Genomic DNA, 18,614 nt, shown 5'->3' with positions numbered 1-18,614 from the left:
GCCCCGCTGCCGGGCCTTCGCCATGTGCTGTCATTCCGGGCCTTCCCCTCTTTATCCGTTCCTTTTCCYCCCTCTTTCCCAGAGGTGATGGCTTTGCCCCCAGGTGGCACGCACGGTCGCGGCCGTTAGGGCTCGGCGATAACGGCCTCAGCGCCTGGCAGCCCCCCGCTGCTGGCGGCGGTGCGCGCCAGGAGGCCGCGGGGTGCTCGCCGAATAACCGCAGATTTGCCAGGGGGTGCTGGGTTTGCGGGCCCGTCTGAGTGGGCCTGCAGTGTGCGGCGAATCCGCRTGGCCGGAGGGCTGAATCCGCGGAGAGCTTGTTGAGGGATTAGGAGTTCTTTAAACGGCAGTGTTTTTGAGAAGCTGCRGTCGGCCTTCTGAAGAAGGCCTTAAGACAAATGAGGAAGTGAAATGGCTGCCCCTGCTGCAGCAGGAAGTGCACGGGGGAGGCCATCTTAGGCCGCCTTCGCACAGGCGGCAGCGAGCAGCAACATGTCACCCGAGCAGCCCTTAGCAGGCCTGCTGCCCCTGTGGGGAGCACAGCGGGCAAAGTGCCCGCCGCTGGGTGCTGGGGTTTCCTCCGAACCCCAAGTCTGTGGAAGTAAATGCGCAGGCAGGCAGCCCTACCTGCAGGGAGCCCTGGGGTGCAGCGGAGTTCGCGCAGTGGGAAGGTGCATCGGAGCCGTCTTCCCACCCATGTAGAAGGGCTAAGCCACGCTGGCAGCAGCAGAGCAGGTCTGCAGCGGGTCACAGCATGAGGCACAGGGTCCTTTGGCAAACCACTGACCTCGGGCAAGGTTTTGAAAGGAGGTGATGCTTCTGGTTTGTATTTACAAAGAAGTGTCGTCTGCAGGCTTGCCTGACCTATTGCTTGCTGTCTTTTTTTTTATAACTTTCTCCATGTGGCTGTCAGATGACTACAGATTGTTTTGATTTTCATAATTCTGCTATGTAATTGGCTGCCCCGGTTGTGGGGTTAATACTGGGCTGTAGAATCCAGGAAACCAGGAAAATGGGACACAATGCTTCTCCTTAACCTGCTAAAATCAGTGATATCTTAACAGGAAACATCTATTTCCAGTAACTTTTCAGTGGCCAGTTGGGAGCGAACAGCTGCTGTGGTCATCGACGCAGTAATGAGGAGGCAGCTGCCTCTCTTCTCCGGACCCACTGAAGTTTTAGGGCAACGCTAACCTCTCTGGTTAGCGTTGCCCTAAAATTCTAGGAGATTTTAGGCTGGTTGCAGCTTGTCAGCTAGTAGGATATTTTGAGCTGAATGCTGCAGAGTGACAAAGAAGGGCTAAACATAGAGAAAAGGCTGGGAAATAGGGAATACATGGTTTGAAAGGAGCTCCACATACTTGATAATGAATGGCTGTTACCATTGGTTTAGTTATAGCCCCAAATACAACCCCACTTTTAAATGCTGTTTAGTGCGTAGTAGCAGAATTGTCCCAAGGCTCTTAACCCACATTCAGAACTGTGTCAGTATTGCGTCATATAAATTATTACTAGAGGAAATGTAAAATTGAATGTATAGATCTGTCGTGTATGTTTACAGATACCTGCTGTGAACTCTTTTTTTTTTTTTTTTTTTTTTTTAACATTTCGTTTTGAGTATCTTTGCCTTTTCATTTTAGCTTAATGCTCAAAGGAACTAAATCTCAAAAAGCGACCCTACTGTCTTAGCTCAAAGTGAGAATCTTTTGCAGCTTCCTGGGGCCAGAATATTTGAAATAATTTATTTTTCCAAGCTTCATTTTGCAGCTCTGGAATCTTTCGCTGTTTTAATAGTTGATGGTGAGGAGGAGCTGTGTGTATCCAGTCTGTAATTTTGCTATCTTTGTGTTTTCCTCAAATTTAAATTTAACAGATTTCGTCTTTTAACCGTAATCACTTTTGTACGTTTATCAGTGTCCTAAAACAAGTTATTATCAAACCGGGGAAGCTTAACAGAGTCTGTTCAGCAGATCCAGGCTGACCTGCATAATAWTAATGGGATTTCTTACTGGTAGCTGTAAACTGAATTACATGGTAGAGTTATGTGGTGAAGCTAACCTGCTGTCTTGCCTTCTGTCTGTGGTACAAGCCAGTGTGCTGAGTGCCTTTCTTTCACTCAAGTGCACTACTGCATTTTAAGGAAAAGGCTGACTGAAGTAATTGCTTCTTCAGGTTTGACAGTGACTGCTGTGAAGGACTTCGGGGAGTGGAACTTGGAGGCTGGAGCCCTGGTGCTTGCAGATGGAGGCCTTTGCTGTATTGATGAGTTTAATAGTATCAAAGAGCATGACAGAACCAGTATCCATGAAGCAATGGAGCAACAGACCATCAGTGTAGCTAAGGCAGGGTAAGTGACATGTTACTGTATGTGACAAAATAGCACAGGATGTTTCTTTTATACTCAAAATACGTTGGAGACAGGTTTGCCATGCTGGTTAAATGTAACTGCTTTGTTTGTTGTACCCTATAGTTTTGATCTATAGATGGTATTCTTAAACTAGGTAATCCTGCATTTCAGAGGGCAATGCAATGGACCAGTGGTTGCACATGACCAGAATAAATACATGCCCTCTGCACTGTTTTGTTTTCAGTTTACCACTGCAGTTAAGGCATATTCCTAAGAAGACTTTGTGGTTTTGCTTGTCCTTTAGTGGGAGTTGTCATAATAGTCATAAGTAGAATGAGGAACTTTGTGAAATTTGTATTGGAACTGAGAAGTGAGTCTTGTGTTTGCCCAAAATTCAGAAACACCGAATGGTAACGAAAGAAGACCAAGAGATTTCCAGGCTGCTCACTTTTATCTGCTGGATGTGTCATGGATATAAACTCCAACTTTTGCTTTTTGCTTTCCTTTTCAAACCAATGTATGTGTTCAAATCTGCCTTTTTCTTTTCTCCTGCCAGTTTGGTCTTTTAGCTCAAACCTTCTCATTCTCTGCAGTCATCTATAGCTCTGGTCCAGGCCCAAATCATTTGGTGGCCAGTGTTAGTGATTAGTGAATCACCTTTTTCACATTCCACCTTGTTGCCTTCTGTCCAGCTCTTGCCCAAATGACATATTTTTGGCTCTTCTTCCTGATCATGTCATTTCTTTATTTTGACTACCTCCACTGAACCTCTTGTCTTCATCCTCTTAGGTTTTATGCCATTTTTTGAATTGTTTTTTAGGCTCTGCTCCCCCTTCCCTCTTACCTGCCTCTTTCTCTTGCAGGATTTTATTTCTGCTACATTCTGCTAGTGCCYGTGAGACAGATTTAATGCATCTTCCTTTCCATATATTCCTTTCCGTAATTTTAGCAATATTATGCTCTGTGTTGAAAATGGTCTTTCTGAATTTCACCTGAGTTTACCTGTATTTCACATACCCTCTGTGCAGCCTCTGAGACTTTTTCTTCTATCCTGACAACTTCTGAAAAGYGACTGTGTGCTGTCAGTGCAAAAATCTGTAGCTTCAAGAATGTGAAATCAAAGTAGAAAAATACAGGAGAAAAAAAATGCAATGTAATTGATGTTATACTACATAAAATAAAGGAATAGATGGAATCATTTCCMTATTCTGTATGAGCAGTTCCATCTAGGCATCATGGAATTTCTGCAGTTGTCTTTCTTGGGACAGGCCTGCTGCTGGCTTCGTGAAAGTTTTGTTACACTTCCTTCTAGTTTGATCTGTGAAATGCTGAAGGGTACAGAGACATGACAAGATACTGTTGGTATTTTTCTGGGAGCAGATGAGGACAATGAATCTAAATGATTGCATTTTTTTCAGAATTATTTTGATTCAGGTGCCTATCACAAAACTTTTCAGATAAAATYTCCTCTTCCAATTTTGCAGCTTTTTTGTTAATTTCTCTGGATAATTTGAAAGAATAGTGGTATCATGGTATCTGCAGCATGCCAACTCACTACTGATACATCCCCTTTAAATATGCTAGGCATATACTGGATAAGTAATGTYCTGCTCATCTCAGAGTTTACTAACTGTAATGTAGTTGGGGCCAAATACTTGGAAATGAYGTGGTCCTAGCTACATTGACAGATAGAGACATACTTTATCTGGATTCCTTGTTGCAGTTGCTTGAGTTTTGTAGACCCCAAAACCCAGTTTTGCTGACTTGCAGAGATAGCTTCAGTTGCTCACTTTTAAGAACTACATATATGAAGGACTTTTTAAGTTAAATCATAACTTAACATAGAGGGATTAATTACTTTGTTAATTTAAGCTCTTATTTTACTGCATGGGAGTGAAGGTTCTTTTACCATCAGGTAAGCTCTAGCAGAAAAACTGTGGTCCTTCCTCTCAATTACAGAAGAGCTCTGGACATGAGGTAACAGTTACTGTGGAGGTGACTAGAAATAGCTCAATGACAAACCAAAGTTAGAATACTCTCCCTGCTGCTCTAACTGGAAGAATTACATCTGGGCTACTAGAACAAAAATATCTCTATTATAGCTTAATTAAGAGAAGAAAATAACTTTCCCTAAAAAACAGTTGATATGGCTGCTGTCATTGTTTAGTTGTGTTAATGTCCATAATGTGCTTAGACATAGGAGTAAAACATACATGTATACTACAGTTTGTTTTCTTAAAATGTGAATTAAGCTAAAATGTTACCCTCCATCCTAAAAAAAAAAGTTTTTATACTATATAAATCAGCAAAATAACATTTATTTCTGAAATGCTATATTGGTTTTGCACCAGCTGAGGACTTAGCTGTATATATAGATCACTCGTTATTTTCTAACTTTCGGTGTCCTGATCATGATCTTTCTGTCTAGTTGCTATTCCCCAACTGAGAAATACTTCACATGTAATATACATTAATATAACTGCATATATTATTTAACTTTTTATGATCTTTCAAGATAAGATGTGCTCTCTAAAACACAAAAAAGTGATAATTGTGGTTACACTTCAAAATCAATTTAATTCAACTGTAATGTCTGTCATACTTTTCTCTAGCTTGGTGTGCAAGCTTAATACAAGAACAACGATATTGGCAGCAACAAATCCAAAAGGTCATTATGATCCTAATGAATCCGTCTCTGTCAACATAGCTCTTGGCAGTCCTCTACTGAGCAGATTTGACCTGGTCTTAGTATTATTAGATACAAAAAATGAAGAATGGGACCGCATAATTTCTTCTTTCATCTTGGAAAATAAAGGTAAGAGCGATATTTTTCAAGTATATATTTTTAAATTTTGAGTTTAGTTCATTACTGTTCAGTTTTTCACATTAATCAGTATTTGCACGTTTACTGTGGTAGTTGCCTGTGCTATGATTGTCCTTCCAGTAGGAATAAGATAGAGGTCACTAATTAATTACTAGGGATGAGCTGTGAACACTATACCTTTACTCTCTGATCACATGCAAGAGGTTTTCAGCCCAGAATGTTCAGTAAGTGGATGACTTCCATCTTAGACCTTTACATTGCTTGATATGCAGATCCTACACAATTACACACTGGTAATGAGAAACTTAGATAATTCAGACAAAAAGAAATCAGCTTGAAAAGTACATATTAGATCAGTGTTCCATATTTAGGGGTATGTGCTCTGGAAACAGGGAAAGCAGCGCAATTTGATTTTAACCAGCCCCTTCTCCATGCCTTCTAGGAATGTGGCTTTGTCCCCCATTAGAGAAGTGGCAGCTAAGAGAAACTTCTTTAGCTAGCCTCCTCCCCTTTCCAAAATGTTTCCCTACAAAAAAATATTCAGAAAATGGCAGGTAGATTTTGGCTCCTACAATGTAGGTAAAAGAGTTAGAGGAGATACTTACATTCATGTGGTATTTTACATCTCAAAGAATACTAGAGCACTTCAGTGACTGTACTATCAGGTGAGCAGTGAATCTGACAGCAGTTCTACTAAAATTACTGGGGGCTTTACTCTGGGTTTTGCTGCAAAAGGGATTGGATGGCATGTAATCTTCCACGCTGTGATTTCACCTGAGTCCTTGAGAACTAGTGTATAAACAAACCCACTGCACCCCAAAAATACAGTAAACGTAGGGCTGCGAAGATGRTCAGAGGGCTGGAGCACCTGCCCTATGAGGAACGGCTGYGAGRGCTGGGCCTCTTCAGCCTGGGGAGGAGAAGACTGAGGGGGGATCTTACCAATGTGTACAAGTACCTGAAGGGAGGGTGTCAAGGGGACRGGGACAAACTCTTTTCAGTTGTCCCGTGTGACAGGACAAGAGGCAATGGGCAGAAATTGAAGCACAGGAAGTTCYGCCTGASCGWGAGGGGGAATTTCTTCCCTGTGAGAGTGACRGAGCMCTGGMMCAGGYTGCCCAGAGAGGTTGTGGAGTCTCCTTCTSTGGAGATCTTCAAGGCCCGCCTGGATGCAACCCTGTCTAACACGCTCTAGGTGACCGTGCTTGAGCAGGGAGGTTGGACTAGATGATCTCCAGGGGTCCCTTCCAACTTTACTGATTCTGTGATTCTGTGATTCTATGAAACCACCTTTTTATATCCATCCATCTATTTAACAGGAATTCTTGGAGAAAAAAGCTTCATGTCTGTCATTGCTATAAAATTACTGACTAGGCAAGTTGTTATGCAGGTTTTCCAAGCAAATCAGAAAAGCTCTGGAGCATGGAAAAGATGAAAACCTACTTCTGCCTTATAAAGAGTATACAGCCAAAACTGTCTGATGAGAGCAACCTGATCCTTATACGCTATTACCAAATGCAGCGTCAGAGTGACTGCAGAAATGCTGCCCGAACTACCATTCGCTTATTAGAGAGTTTGATACGCCTTGCAGAAGGTAAGGCCTTGGCAATTCTATTTTTAGGCTAACAATTAACCTTTATAAAATGAACATACTAAGAGTATAATTATAGCCAGWAAGCAGAATAGCAGCTTTTTCATAGAAGTAGGGATAGATGAAGCTTGTAWTGCTTTATCTTTCTAAAGAGGTTTTGAGTTGGAGATTTTGATTGTGAGAAAGGGTATAATTTTTGGATGATCAACATCAGTTTTAATTTTTAAATATTCACACCCGTGATACAAACTAAAGCCACTGGAAGAAATTAGATTTGAGGAAAAAAAGTTGTAAGTTATGTGTCTTTATTAAAAACAAATCTCAAGATTTATTTTACTTCATTTGATTCCAGGATTGTCATCCTGCTCAGCCTGAGGAAAGGTATTAAGTATTTGTTTCTATCCTAAAATTAATAGAATTTCAAAAACAACACATATTAATAATCTGGTCTGTAGGATACAATATCTTAGCATGGTTYTGTCTTGTAAAATGGCATATCAAGTATTTTCACTATGAATTAAAAAAATAAACAGTATTTATGTATAACAAATTGTAAGTGGTCTTCATTCTTTTTATGCCAATCAGCGATGTAATACTTCCTGCATCAGATATTTATGTTTTTGTCTGCATTTTGGGGGGAAATTATTTAGATAAAAGACATTCCATACCTTTAGGGATTCACATGCTATTCATATGTTAAAGTTTCTTCCATACATATGTGTTTACAGGATTGGAGTTTTCAGTAGCATTTTGTTTTTTCAAATATTATATAAAAGGTATTAATTAAGCCGCCTTTCTGTTCTGGAATAAGAACTCTGTGTGTTTCTACAGCCAATAAGGATAGCTTCATGTGGTAAATTATTAGCATGATAACCATTTACAAACATCAGTTTTATTTTGGTGACTTAAGAAAGGCAAAATTTTTCTAGAGAAAAATGTGTAGTTAGTAATCGTACTGAATTTGGAACACAAACCAATTAATGGAAATCAAATCTTTTCTGACCTATGATGAAAAATGAACTTAATTTTTGATTTATTTTGATTACATCTACTTATATAGGTAGGTGTGTTTATGTGACACACTTTACTGCAGTATCCAACACTTTACACTCTAAAACTCTTGCATTTTGAGTATTTTTATTCAAACCCTGTCAAACTGTCACTGTAACTATAATCCAGAAGTCACATTACATACTGTATTGGTAAAACTAGGCCTTCCAATTCCTGTGGAAAACTGACACTAAAATCAAGAGGATTATATTAATGTTTAAGTTAGTTGCATGCATATGTGTCTGATGAGCTGAAGAAAGCTGAAGAAATATCCTCTCCTTTCTAGTACCAAAAAAAAAAAAAAGCTTTTTAACTTTAGTAATTCTTACTTTCAATGCCCATTTGTTTTTGCTAGCTCATGCCCGGTTGATGTTTAGAGATACCGTGACTTTGGAAGATGCTATAACTGTGGTATCTGTGATGGAATCTTCTATGCAGGTAAGGCTTCYTGTAGAAATTGCTGCAGAACTGTGTTAAAGGATTCAGTTCATCATGTGCCAGCTCTCTTCATCTCTTTGAAGATAATTTCATGAAATGACAGAAAATGAGCGATCATAGACCTCAAGAAGTCATTTTTAGTCCATCTTGATTATTAAAATCCTTAAATACAGATTTTCCTGAGARATCTGGATAGGTGGTAGATAAAGGATGGGCATCTGTATTTTTAGAGACTTTTTGATCTAGCTGAAGTCTTGGTGTATTCTCAGCTTTTTGCATCCTGCATTTTAGAGACTTTTTGACMCAGAAATTGTGTCTATATCACTATGTTTGATGGCACGTAGTGGATTTTTCTCCCATGACATTATCTTGTTGCTTATTAATTAGGTATGGAGAACCAAATAATTTTTTTTTTTTGAAAAAAAATCAGAATAGTTGCAAAATACTGCACTTTATTTTGCCATTATATCATTTTAAAATATATTGATAGTGATGCTGAAATGTACAGAACTTTTAGAAGGCTAATTTTACTTTTGAAACCTTAAAACTTCAAAACACTAGTTCCTATACCCTGAAAATCATACATACCAGTTGTCACACAAATCTGTGGAATGTTTCTAAGTAGAAAGACATACAAACAATTGGGAAGGCTAGATTTGTTTTCTGTAAAGTCATTTGGATGTTGATGATGAAGAAATAGCAACACTCTTAGAATGAATAAAAAGAAGTGAAAATGAATCTGTTAGAGTTTTTTTTTTAAACAGAAATATTGAAAATTATATAGATACTACTACTTTAGATAGAATATTTTTAAGGGAAATAAATCTTCATGCTTCAGAATAGGAAAAATATTATCATAAGCAGATTATCCAAAGTTTTCTCCAGTGCGCTTTTTGCACTTCCGAAGTATTTGGTTTAGGCTCTGTCAGAGATTGTGTACTCCATTGAACGTACAACTGGTCTGATCCAAAATGTCATTTTCTGTGTTTCTGTAGAAGTTGATATGAATATATTCAAATTAAAGCAATTTCATTTAGTACCTGTTAGCTTGAAGGACCTTAAAGACTTTGCAGGAGCAGATACTTGTCTTCTCTGAAACAGCTCTTCAGGATATACTTTGCAGTCACAAATGGCACATAGGCCATAGGATCTGCCTTTTTCTTTCAATAGAAGTTGAGATTGCAGTATATGCCACCGATATTCTACTGCACAGTGTTGCAAATGGAATTGTCTCAGAAATACTACAGATTATTTTACTGACTATGGCAGTTCATCCTGCTGTGTTTGAAGGAGCTAAGCTGTTCAATGACAGTACTGCATCAAAGTTGAAATAAGAAGCTACAAATAATATATCCCACTGAAACAGCAGAAACATCACAGAAATGTTAATTAACTGTAATTAAGCCTGTAATTAACTGAATTGGAATTTGATAGGACAGTGGTTACAAAGCAGTATGGTTTTGGATATAAGAAATCTCAAATAGTTGGATTTTTTCATAACAGAGCAGTGGAAACTAATGCATGTATATTGTCTTCTATGTGTCCCTACCTCATCAGCATTAATAAGTGTAGAATAGTTGTTTTAGCAATGGGTCACTTTTTCATATTTGTACAGCCCTACCATCAAAGACAGTAATTTGTATGATGAACATCAGGGAGAAATTTCCCCGAATTATGACTGCGGAAGTACCACATTTACTGCACTGTTTAATTTTTTTGAGCAAGTAGACAAGCATGTTGTCTGCAAACTTGAGGTTTGTTTTTTAAGGCCAAATCATACTTAACTAGTGCAAAGTATAAATGAATCCTTGAAACAGTTTCTTTTTGAAGGAAGTAATTTATTCGTTTTGTTAAGAAATAGAAGTAACATGCAAAAGTTTATTTTCAGAAAATATTTCCTTCTCTAGAAAAAAAATCCTTTTATATTTAGATACATCCTCTGTGTGTATCTCTCTATCTATCTACCTTTATGTATTTATATATGTATGTATGTATATATTTAGAGAGAGAGAGAGCCCTCATTAGGTTCATTTTTAATTCTGGACCTAAGATGGTTTAAAACTCACCTAGTTACAGTGTCTTTGAATTTGCACTGCCCACTGCACCAGAAGCTGAAATACCTACCTTCCTTGGTATTTGGAGGTATTCTGCCTCCAAAAAAAATTTTTTTTAAGTGCAACATTTTCAGTCTCATTTTGGCTAGAATTTCCTTTCAATTTTTTTCACTTTGGTTCTTTGAGGTTGTAGAGAGATGTATGGTTCAGTTCCTCTTCTTTGCCATTAGAATGAGGGTGGAAATGAGGAAGTTCCAGTGTCATCCTGGAAGGGCTGTCTTCAGCTGAGCAAACTCGGTCTTAAACCCTGACCATTTAACTTCCACAAAATATCATCCTCTTGCCAATGCAAAATCAAAACCTGCAGTTTTCAGATCAGTATTCAAACAATTCTCAAGAATTGTTCCAAATTACAACTTTGGAAGTTGTAAATCTGTCCCATTCTCATCACTGACCCAGTTAATTGATCTGTGTTTGTTTTTGTCCTACAGTTCACCTTGTATTCTCTTTCTTGTGTATTGAGCATATTTTAATCCCGCTCACATGATCTTTTCTTTGCCATATCCTCTTTGTTAACTGTTGTCTCCCTTCTTCTCCTCAGCATATTTTCATCCTTGTTTTATTCCCCTTCTATTCCCTCTCTTTTTATACCTTTTTTCCATTCCATGTTTTCCCCTTCTTATGTACTTTTATATCCCTCCTTTCTGCTCACTTTCCCTATCATACTACTTTTTTTATTATTATTATTAACTCATGGCACTTGATATGCATCTTGTTCATTAGTTGTACTGAGCTTTATAGATTAGACAGAAATGATAATTGACAGCAAATCTGTGATAGAATAAAGCTTTTGTATTTTCACAAGAACAATTAACTACAGAGTTATTCTAGAATATTTGTTGTGGAACGAATCATGTTGTGCAGATGTTCTGTTCAAAATAAAAAATTCTGTACCAGAATTTCTCACAAGGGGCAGAGAAACTGTCTCAGATTAATAGCACTTGCCCTCTGCAGTYATTCCTGAATAGCTAGAGTTATTCCTAAAGAGGTTTTCAGAAATATTTTTGCAGGTCAGTTTCCCCCGTGTTTGGCAGCCCTGATGCTCACATCCATCTATTTAAATAATTAGAAGAAGCTAATGAAAGATTATAGCAGTCATGACCACTTCTGTTATAGAAGCTATTCAAATGGCAGAGTTCTTACAAGGTATTTGGAAGCCTCCTTTACTCCTAATATCCAGTTTCTGAATGATGTTCTCAAGCCTTAGGTGGACTTCCTATTTTTTTTTGTATAAACCTAAAAAAATAACAATAAACTGCAGGTTTGGTCATGCAGTTGCTTTATGTATATAAATCAATTTTGCCCATGTGAGCAGATCTACTGTGATTACTTAGATAGTATAGTTACTGAATAAATATTTGCTACCTTAAGCTTTAAAATATCTAAGGGTAAATTTTGTACAAACTGTCTCTGCTATTTAATCTGATTTTGAATAACGTTTCTTTTTTTCTCTCTCTTCTGATGGCATAGGGAGGTGCACTTCTTGGAGGCATCAATGCTTTGCACACCTCATTTCCAGAAAACCCAATGGCTCAGTACCGAACACAGTGTGAACTCATACTGGAGCGACTGGAGCTGCAGAATCTGCTGCACAAAGAGCTACAAAGACTTGACAGGTTATAATATGCACAGTAACAAAATATTTCAATGGCGAAAAAGAATTATTTGACAATAATATCTGGAGAGAGTCTAAAAATAGAATTTGACATTGAGAAAGGGCTTATCCTTTAGAGGACATGAATAAGCAGGGAGATTGTTTGGAAGTAGCGCTCTGAGATCATAACAAGATCATTTTTCACTCTGGGTTATAGAATTTACAAACAACTGAGGAACGTTTTAATGAGTTCCCAACTCATGTCTCAATTCTGTGCCCAGATAAGTTTCAGCTGAACTTATTAGGGCCAAAATGCCAGATTTTGCGTCTGAGCACATAATTTTATATAACCTTTCATTACTTGCTTGGTAAAATAGAGCAGATCTGCTTTATATTTTCAAGCTTTCTTTTGCATTGGGCTTGTCAGTATCCTTGTCTTTCTGTTAATGGAAAATATAAGCATGAATCAAAGTTCTGTTCTTTTGGGTGATTTTTCATTTTTACAGGCTGGAATTTTCACTGTCTCTTCTCTAGTTTCAAGTCACTCCTATAACCTTTAGAAAGTCTGTTTGCTGTTAATAGAAAACTTCTTTTAACTTACTGAGGCTGAGAGGAGAACACTAGAATTGGAAGGAAATAAGATACAAAAATAATGTTTGTTTCCTGAAATGAGATTAAGCTCTAAAGAAACTTATGCTTTCTTATTGTTAAAGGAAGATCGATGTTATTGAAGCTAAAGGAATGAGAACCACTGGGAAAATATGTTTTTTCCTTGAAATATTTTTTCAGGTTTGTTTTGTAATTCACAGTAAGGACATCCTAAGTAAGCATAGAGGCAAAAAAGGCAGATGAAAGTCAAATATCTCCAACAGACAGACAAAAGCTAGTTTTAAAACACAGATGTGTTCATAACAGATCGTAGAAATGTAGGATGGGGAGGAAGATCAAATATAAAGACAAAATCAAGTTTGTCTTTGACCTTCTTGGCTTGTGTCTGCTTCTAAGACCCTCTAATGAAGGAGGTTTCCTGTTGCTATTGGATAGTCCTTCCATTATTGCTCCAACCTAACACCCAGAAAGGTTTTCCCAGTATGCCCCTGTGCTGCAGTTGAAGCTGGTTTCTTCTTCCGCCTTCCTAAGCAGCTTAGAGAGTACTCAATTAATGTCCTATTTAAAACAACCCATTCTGTATTAGACTTGCCACATGCATTCCCCTTAAACTTCAGTCTTCAATATTTTCATAAAACAAGCATATATCTTTCAGCCCTTCTTGATGAGTCAGATCATTYCTGTTACTTTCCATCATGATTTTAAGTGTTTTCTATTTGAACAAACTTAGAAATAAATAATGATAATAATGATTCTAAGAGATATATGTCAATACATTGTTTTCTTTCACACATATGGAAATGCAGTCACTCCAGGATGGAATTTGGCTGCTTTTCATTCATGGTTAGAATCACTACTCAGCAAACACAGAACAATGCAATATCCTTTGGAAAGGGGTATGTTTAGGTACAGTGGACAGAATATAATCCATACCAACATAGGAGGGAACCCTATTGCTTTGAAGATCCCCAAGAATATTAATGGAAACAGACAATGATAATTAAATTTTGTAGGTGATCTGGGATGCTTTTCCTCTATCACATGGGGGTTTTGACATGCTGGCTCCATAGTGATTTTGAGATAAAACCACTGGCAGTCACTCTTTCAGGTAATACCTGGGTGTTCCATTGTGGTAGCTCATCTGAGGCTTGGCCCTGCTCGGGATAAATCTATGTCATTCCCTACTCTAGAAGATATGCTTACAGAATGTGTAGTCTCTATGGGATGCTCACTGTGGCTGTCATTAATACAATGCTGTTTTTTCAGTTTAGTTGCTCAAAAAAATGAAGTTCATGTAGTTGCTGTCTCTGTCCATATGCTTGTCTTCTACTGGGGACACTGAATTTTCTCACTTTACTATAGAAGGTGTTGAAAGATCAAAATGAGGTCAGAATTTGCTACACGAGCTTTTATAGCTGTATGGGAGACTTAATAGTTCAACTATGTGACCTAAATAATTTGTGGCTTTTCTCCATTCATACACATTAAGCATCACTATGGCAATAAAAGAAGGAAAAAAGGAAAAACAGAATACTGTTTCTTAATCCTTTTTTTTTATTCATAGATTACAGAAGGAAGACTTACATCAGCTACAGCCTGAAGAGACAAGTTTCAATACTATGACAAGATCCTTGAACAAGGATGCATTTGGGCAGCCAAAGCAAATGTCTCAGTCAGGACCTTCAAATCAGCAAGAGAATAACTTGCAGCCACAGTCTTCCTTGGCCAAAGGCAATTGTGAAGGGGATACGCATCTAGAACCCTTATGCAACCCAGCATCTGGTAATAACAGAAGTACAAAATGCTCGACTGAACATAGTAGGAGAGGTGATGATTGTAGCTTGGCATGGTTTGACAGCTTGGAAGAGAACAACACTAGTGCTGAAGAATCTTTTCAGAAAAGGTCTCCGGTGCCCAAGATAGCTCGAGATGACTTGGCTTCAAAAACTCTTAAAAGATCCTGCTCTGGAGAAAGAAATGCTTCAATACCAAGCAATGGAGATGGAAAGAGAGAATCACTAAGAACTGTGAATCTTCATGCTTCTTTGGAACAGGGCAAAGTTTCTAAGATAAACAGGAAAAGGACTGAAGAATATGAATATTGTTCTTCAGAAGCAAGTGTTCAAGACCCAGCATCTCCCAGGGCTAGTGTGCAGGACTCTGTTATTACACAGCGGGTTTCTAGGAGCTGGCGGAGACTGCACACAGAGAGATCACGTGGCTTCTTTACCAGCACACAGGACCATGAAGCAAAGGTGTTTCCTTCAGTATTATCTGCATCTGGCCTGCTAGATCTTTCAGGTGATGTGGATGCTATGTTAGGAGAGGAAAAGAATAGTAAACCTGTAACAGCAGAAAAGGCAGTAATTTCCCTGAGAAAACAAAATAAAGGTCAGGTAGTGAAAGAAGCAAAGGTAGTAAGTTCCTGTGAGCCAGAAATCATTGACAAGGAAGGACCTCCAGCAGCTAAACTGGCTAAATTTTCTTTCAGACCAAGGACAAAACTTGATCATTCCTGTGAGAAGGAGTTCTCTCTTTTACAGAGTGAAACTAATAAGCCTAGAGAGCAGCTCCAAGGAGAGCATCTGCTGAAAGAATATTGCCCACCTGAGAAATGCAAAGCAAAGTCGACTTGCTTAGGAAAAAATGATTCGGAAGAGGGATCTACTGATAATACTGTGAAAGGAGGGCAGCAGTGTGAGGCCTTAGGAAAAGAGATCAGAAGAAGTGCAGTAGTACACTCAGATGTCGGTTTTGATGCTGCTGCGTCACTTCCATCCACTGAAAAGAAAAGGGAGGGAGAGGAGCTGGTTGGTGGCCCAAGCACAGAGAAGGTGTGCTCCAACACATTAGCAAAACTGTCTAGGTTCTGCTTTGCATCACATCCTGAGTCAAAATCAAAAAATCCACCTGCAGTTAAGATTGACAATAACAACAAGGGAAGCAGTAGCCTGTTGCTGAAAGTGCACATGAGCAATCCTAGCAAAAGGAAAAGTTTTGCACTGGGAGATGCCAGTAATGACAGTGTGGTCACACGGAAATCTCTTTTCTCAATAGCAGAACTAGATGATGCTGCATTAGATTTTGATTGGGATGAAGAGATTAGGAAAAATCCAAGATCATAACATGTATCTTCTTTGAMCTACACAACATGTTGTTCTTCTGTATGTCTCTTCTTCTGTCAATTGTATCAACAGCATCAATAGTTTACAAAGCATTTAAAAATAATCATCTAGGTCTTCGGTTTATATAAATTAACATACTTCCTTTAAAGGCCATATACTTTACAGCAACTCAAGATTGTGTGCACTGCAAGCCTAATGTGGCTTTTAGTTTTCTAAAGTACTCCCAAGACTGCTTATGTCAGCTGTTTTGGTTAACCTTATGTAACCCAAAGACTCGTATGCTTGCCAGAGAATGGCAAGGCTTGCAGAAGAGCACGTTTAATTGACTGTTATCTTTCATTTCATATAGCCGTTATAACTATACCCGATTCAGATTGCCCTTCTGAGGGACCATGCCACTTCAGAAAAACGACATAGCTAAAGCTACGTCATGACATTTTGTTTCTCTATATATGCCTTTTGTACAGTAAGCAAACCTGTGATTTTTCATCATGCTGTGGTAAGTATTCCCATATTATCAATATCATGAGAATTTTGCTGCATCTCATATTACTGTGTTCCTCAGCACACTGTTGAAGACATGGATCTAGGGCTTTTTCTTCATGTGTTTTGATTCTAATTTTGATTTTAAATACACTAGTTCAGATATCTGTGTCTGTATTGTGGTTGCTTTATCAAAACCCAACTCTATACTAAATATACAGTTCTTTACTGCAGAAAAAGAGAACAAATCTCAGGTGATTGAACAGGCATCCTCAGTAGCCAAGGTAACTTCAGAGCAGGCATTAAGAGCTGGCACTAATGTTACCCTTAAAACCTAACGGCATGGTGAAAAGCCTCCGTAGTGTAGCTTGGTTTTGGCTCAGATAATATTTACTTGACTATTTTGATTAGTGTTTCACTGTATCTGATATGCAGTTCACTTTTTGTGGCATGCTGCATCCKTTGTCTTTCATTTGTCCAATGAAAATTAATCTACTAATGCATTACATGTTTACAGATAATGGTAAGCCTTTAATTTCCTTCAGTGGCTTGCCTGTTACGTTCCTTCTGTATCTGAATTCTCCACAGAATATTCTTGTTATTACCTGCAGAGTAACTGAGAATGAGGCTCAGGGCATAGTAAATCCTTTGAGAGGCTTGCCAGCATAGAGAGGGTCTGTTTAAATTTAGAAGTAGCTCCCTTGAAAGTGGATGAGTTAAAATAGTGTAAAATTTGAGGGAATGATGGAGTGACCAGGCCCAAGAAGCTTCAGTGTGAGATAATGAAATCATGAGAAACAGTTATGTTTAGGTGGCTTATTGTTAAGAGTTTGGGGAAAATGACAGCGAGAAGTTACTGTCCGGATGGCTTGTGTGGCAGCCACAGGGACAGTTCCCCCTCCGGAACCATGACTTCAATCAAGAGGAATTTTTCCAGGTCCTTCCCAGAGCCCGGAGCTGCCCCTTCCTGTTCCTCTGCAGCGCCCTGCCCCAGGGTGAGGGCGGCCTGCACTCGTTGCGCTCCTGCTGTCCTCAGAAGGTGGAAGTTTCCTATGGGATGCTGTATCCATATTGCAGCTGGGGAAGGGTCAAGTCAAGAATCCTGAAGCTATTAACATTCATAATGATCTTCGTGGCTAAATTTTCAAAGGACAACTAAACCCATAGTTTTTTGCAAAAGCTTTTTTGTAAAGCCTCCTGAAGTAAGGGGATTCCCAATTAGCAAGACCTATGAGATAAACTGGGCATCCGGATTCCCTTGGAGTCTTTAAACCTGTTCATAGATATTTTTCACAGATGAAAAATATTTCCTCTGGTTAAGTAAAATTCAGGCTGGAGTAATGAAGTATTGTGTGTCCCAAAGCTTCTCCAGTGATACAATGCTAATCACATTTGCAGTCCAGCTCAGCAGTCAGGYTGGCAAAATATTGCTATATGCTTTTTTTTATTAATCTGTTTTGAGTTGAAAAGTACAAATTAACTCTTTATGTACAACCAGCAAAGCCATGAACAAGCTGGCAGCTTGCTGGAAGCTAGGTATGTTCAGATAGGCCAGCTGACATGCCCAGAGCATGACTGACCCTACCAGATCAGTTTACTGACAGACCATTTGGATATATCCATTCTTTTGCCTTAGAGCAGTATAAATTTGAACTTGGAGGAAGAGTGATATAAAACTCATAAAAGTATGAGCTCTTCAAAGGGCTGAAATTCTCCAATAGCAAGATAAAAGTTGCAGCTTCCATTGCAGCATGCCTAGACAGGGTCGCCGATATTTAGGAGAACAAAATCRGGCAGAATAAATAAATACCTTGACATTTCAGCTCTTGCTTACCAGAGGACAATTTTGCCCACTTAAACCAAGGTTTTCACCAGTGAGTGTAACTCTGTACATTCATTTTTTACGGGAGCCAAAAGGAAGGCCTGATCTGCAGATGTGCTGACTACTTACAGCTCAGGCTTAAGTCAATGAGACAGACGTGTAAAGTGCAGTGTAATTCTAATTCTGCTCCTCTGTCTTCATCTCTCTCTCATTTTCAGTTGTGAAATGGCCTCTTCAAGAGGTAGTGAGTGCCCTCACTTGGTGTCCTGGGGGTAAAGAAATAAAGAAGGTGATGAGGATATCTGAGAACTAAGTGCTCCCGCATTTTAGCAGCTGTCTTTACTGGATTGCAGCAGAGTTTGAGGCTCTCAAAACAACACCTTGAGCACATCAGGACAAATCTGAAAATGCCAAGGAGACTTTCTCAGATAAATGAAGACATTTTAATTGTCTGCAGAGTTGGGCAGTCCTGCAAAGAGCATGACTGTGTTGCTGTCCAGCATTTAGGAGTGTTTTTGATATCTACATTCAAACACATACTGTTGAATTCAAGCAGARTGGATGCTATCGTGCTTTGTAGTCCTTTAACGGTTAATCATTTTTGATGGACAATGTTT

The 18,614-nt window shown here is 38.8% G+C and overlaps 1 protein-coding gene across 1 annotated transcript in view; it reads left to right on the top strand.

Moving 5' to 3' along the window:
- MCM9 (minichromosome maintenance 9 homologous recombination repair factor) overlaps positions 1-16,340 on the top strand; it is a 47,093-nt gene extending 30,753 nt beyond the window's left edge. Inside the window, exons 8-13 of the mRNA XM_085318553.1 lie at positions 2,173-2,347; positions 4,960-5,162; positions 6,562-6,765; positions 8,168-8,250; positions 11,835-11,980; positions 14,132-16,340. Of these exons, the coding sequence (XP_085174679.1) occupies positions 2,173-2,347; positions 4,960-5,162; positions 6,562-6,765; positions 8,168-8,250; positions 11,835-11,980; positions 14,132-15,692 (2,372 nt within the window). The 3' untranslated portion in view covers positions 15,693-16,340. The remainder of the gene's footprint in view (positions 1-2,172; positions 2,348-4,959; positions 5,163-6,561; positions 6,766-8,167; positions 8,251-11,834; positions 11,981-14,131) is intronic.
- Positions 16,341-18,614: the final 2,274 nt, after the last annotated feature.

This window comes from Rhea americana, unplaced genomic scaffold (genome assembly GCF_003343005.1).
Source record: "Rhea americana isolate MKP2758 unplaced genomic scaffold, rheAme1 scaffold_117, whole genome shotgun sequence".
Classification (NCBI taxonomy): domain Eukaryota; kingdom Metazoa; phylum Chordata; class Aves; order Rheiformes; family Rheidae; genus Rhea; species Rhea americana.
The sequence above is the reverse complement of the archived record's forward strand: the minus strand, read 5'-3'. Positions and strand labels throughout refer to the sequence as shown.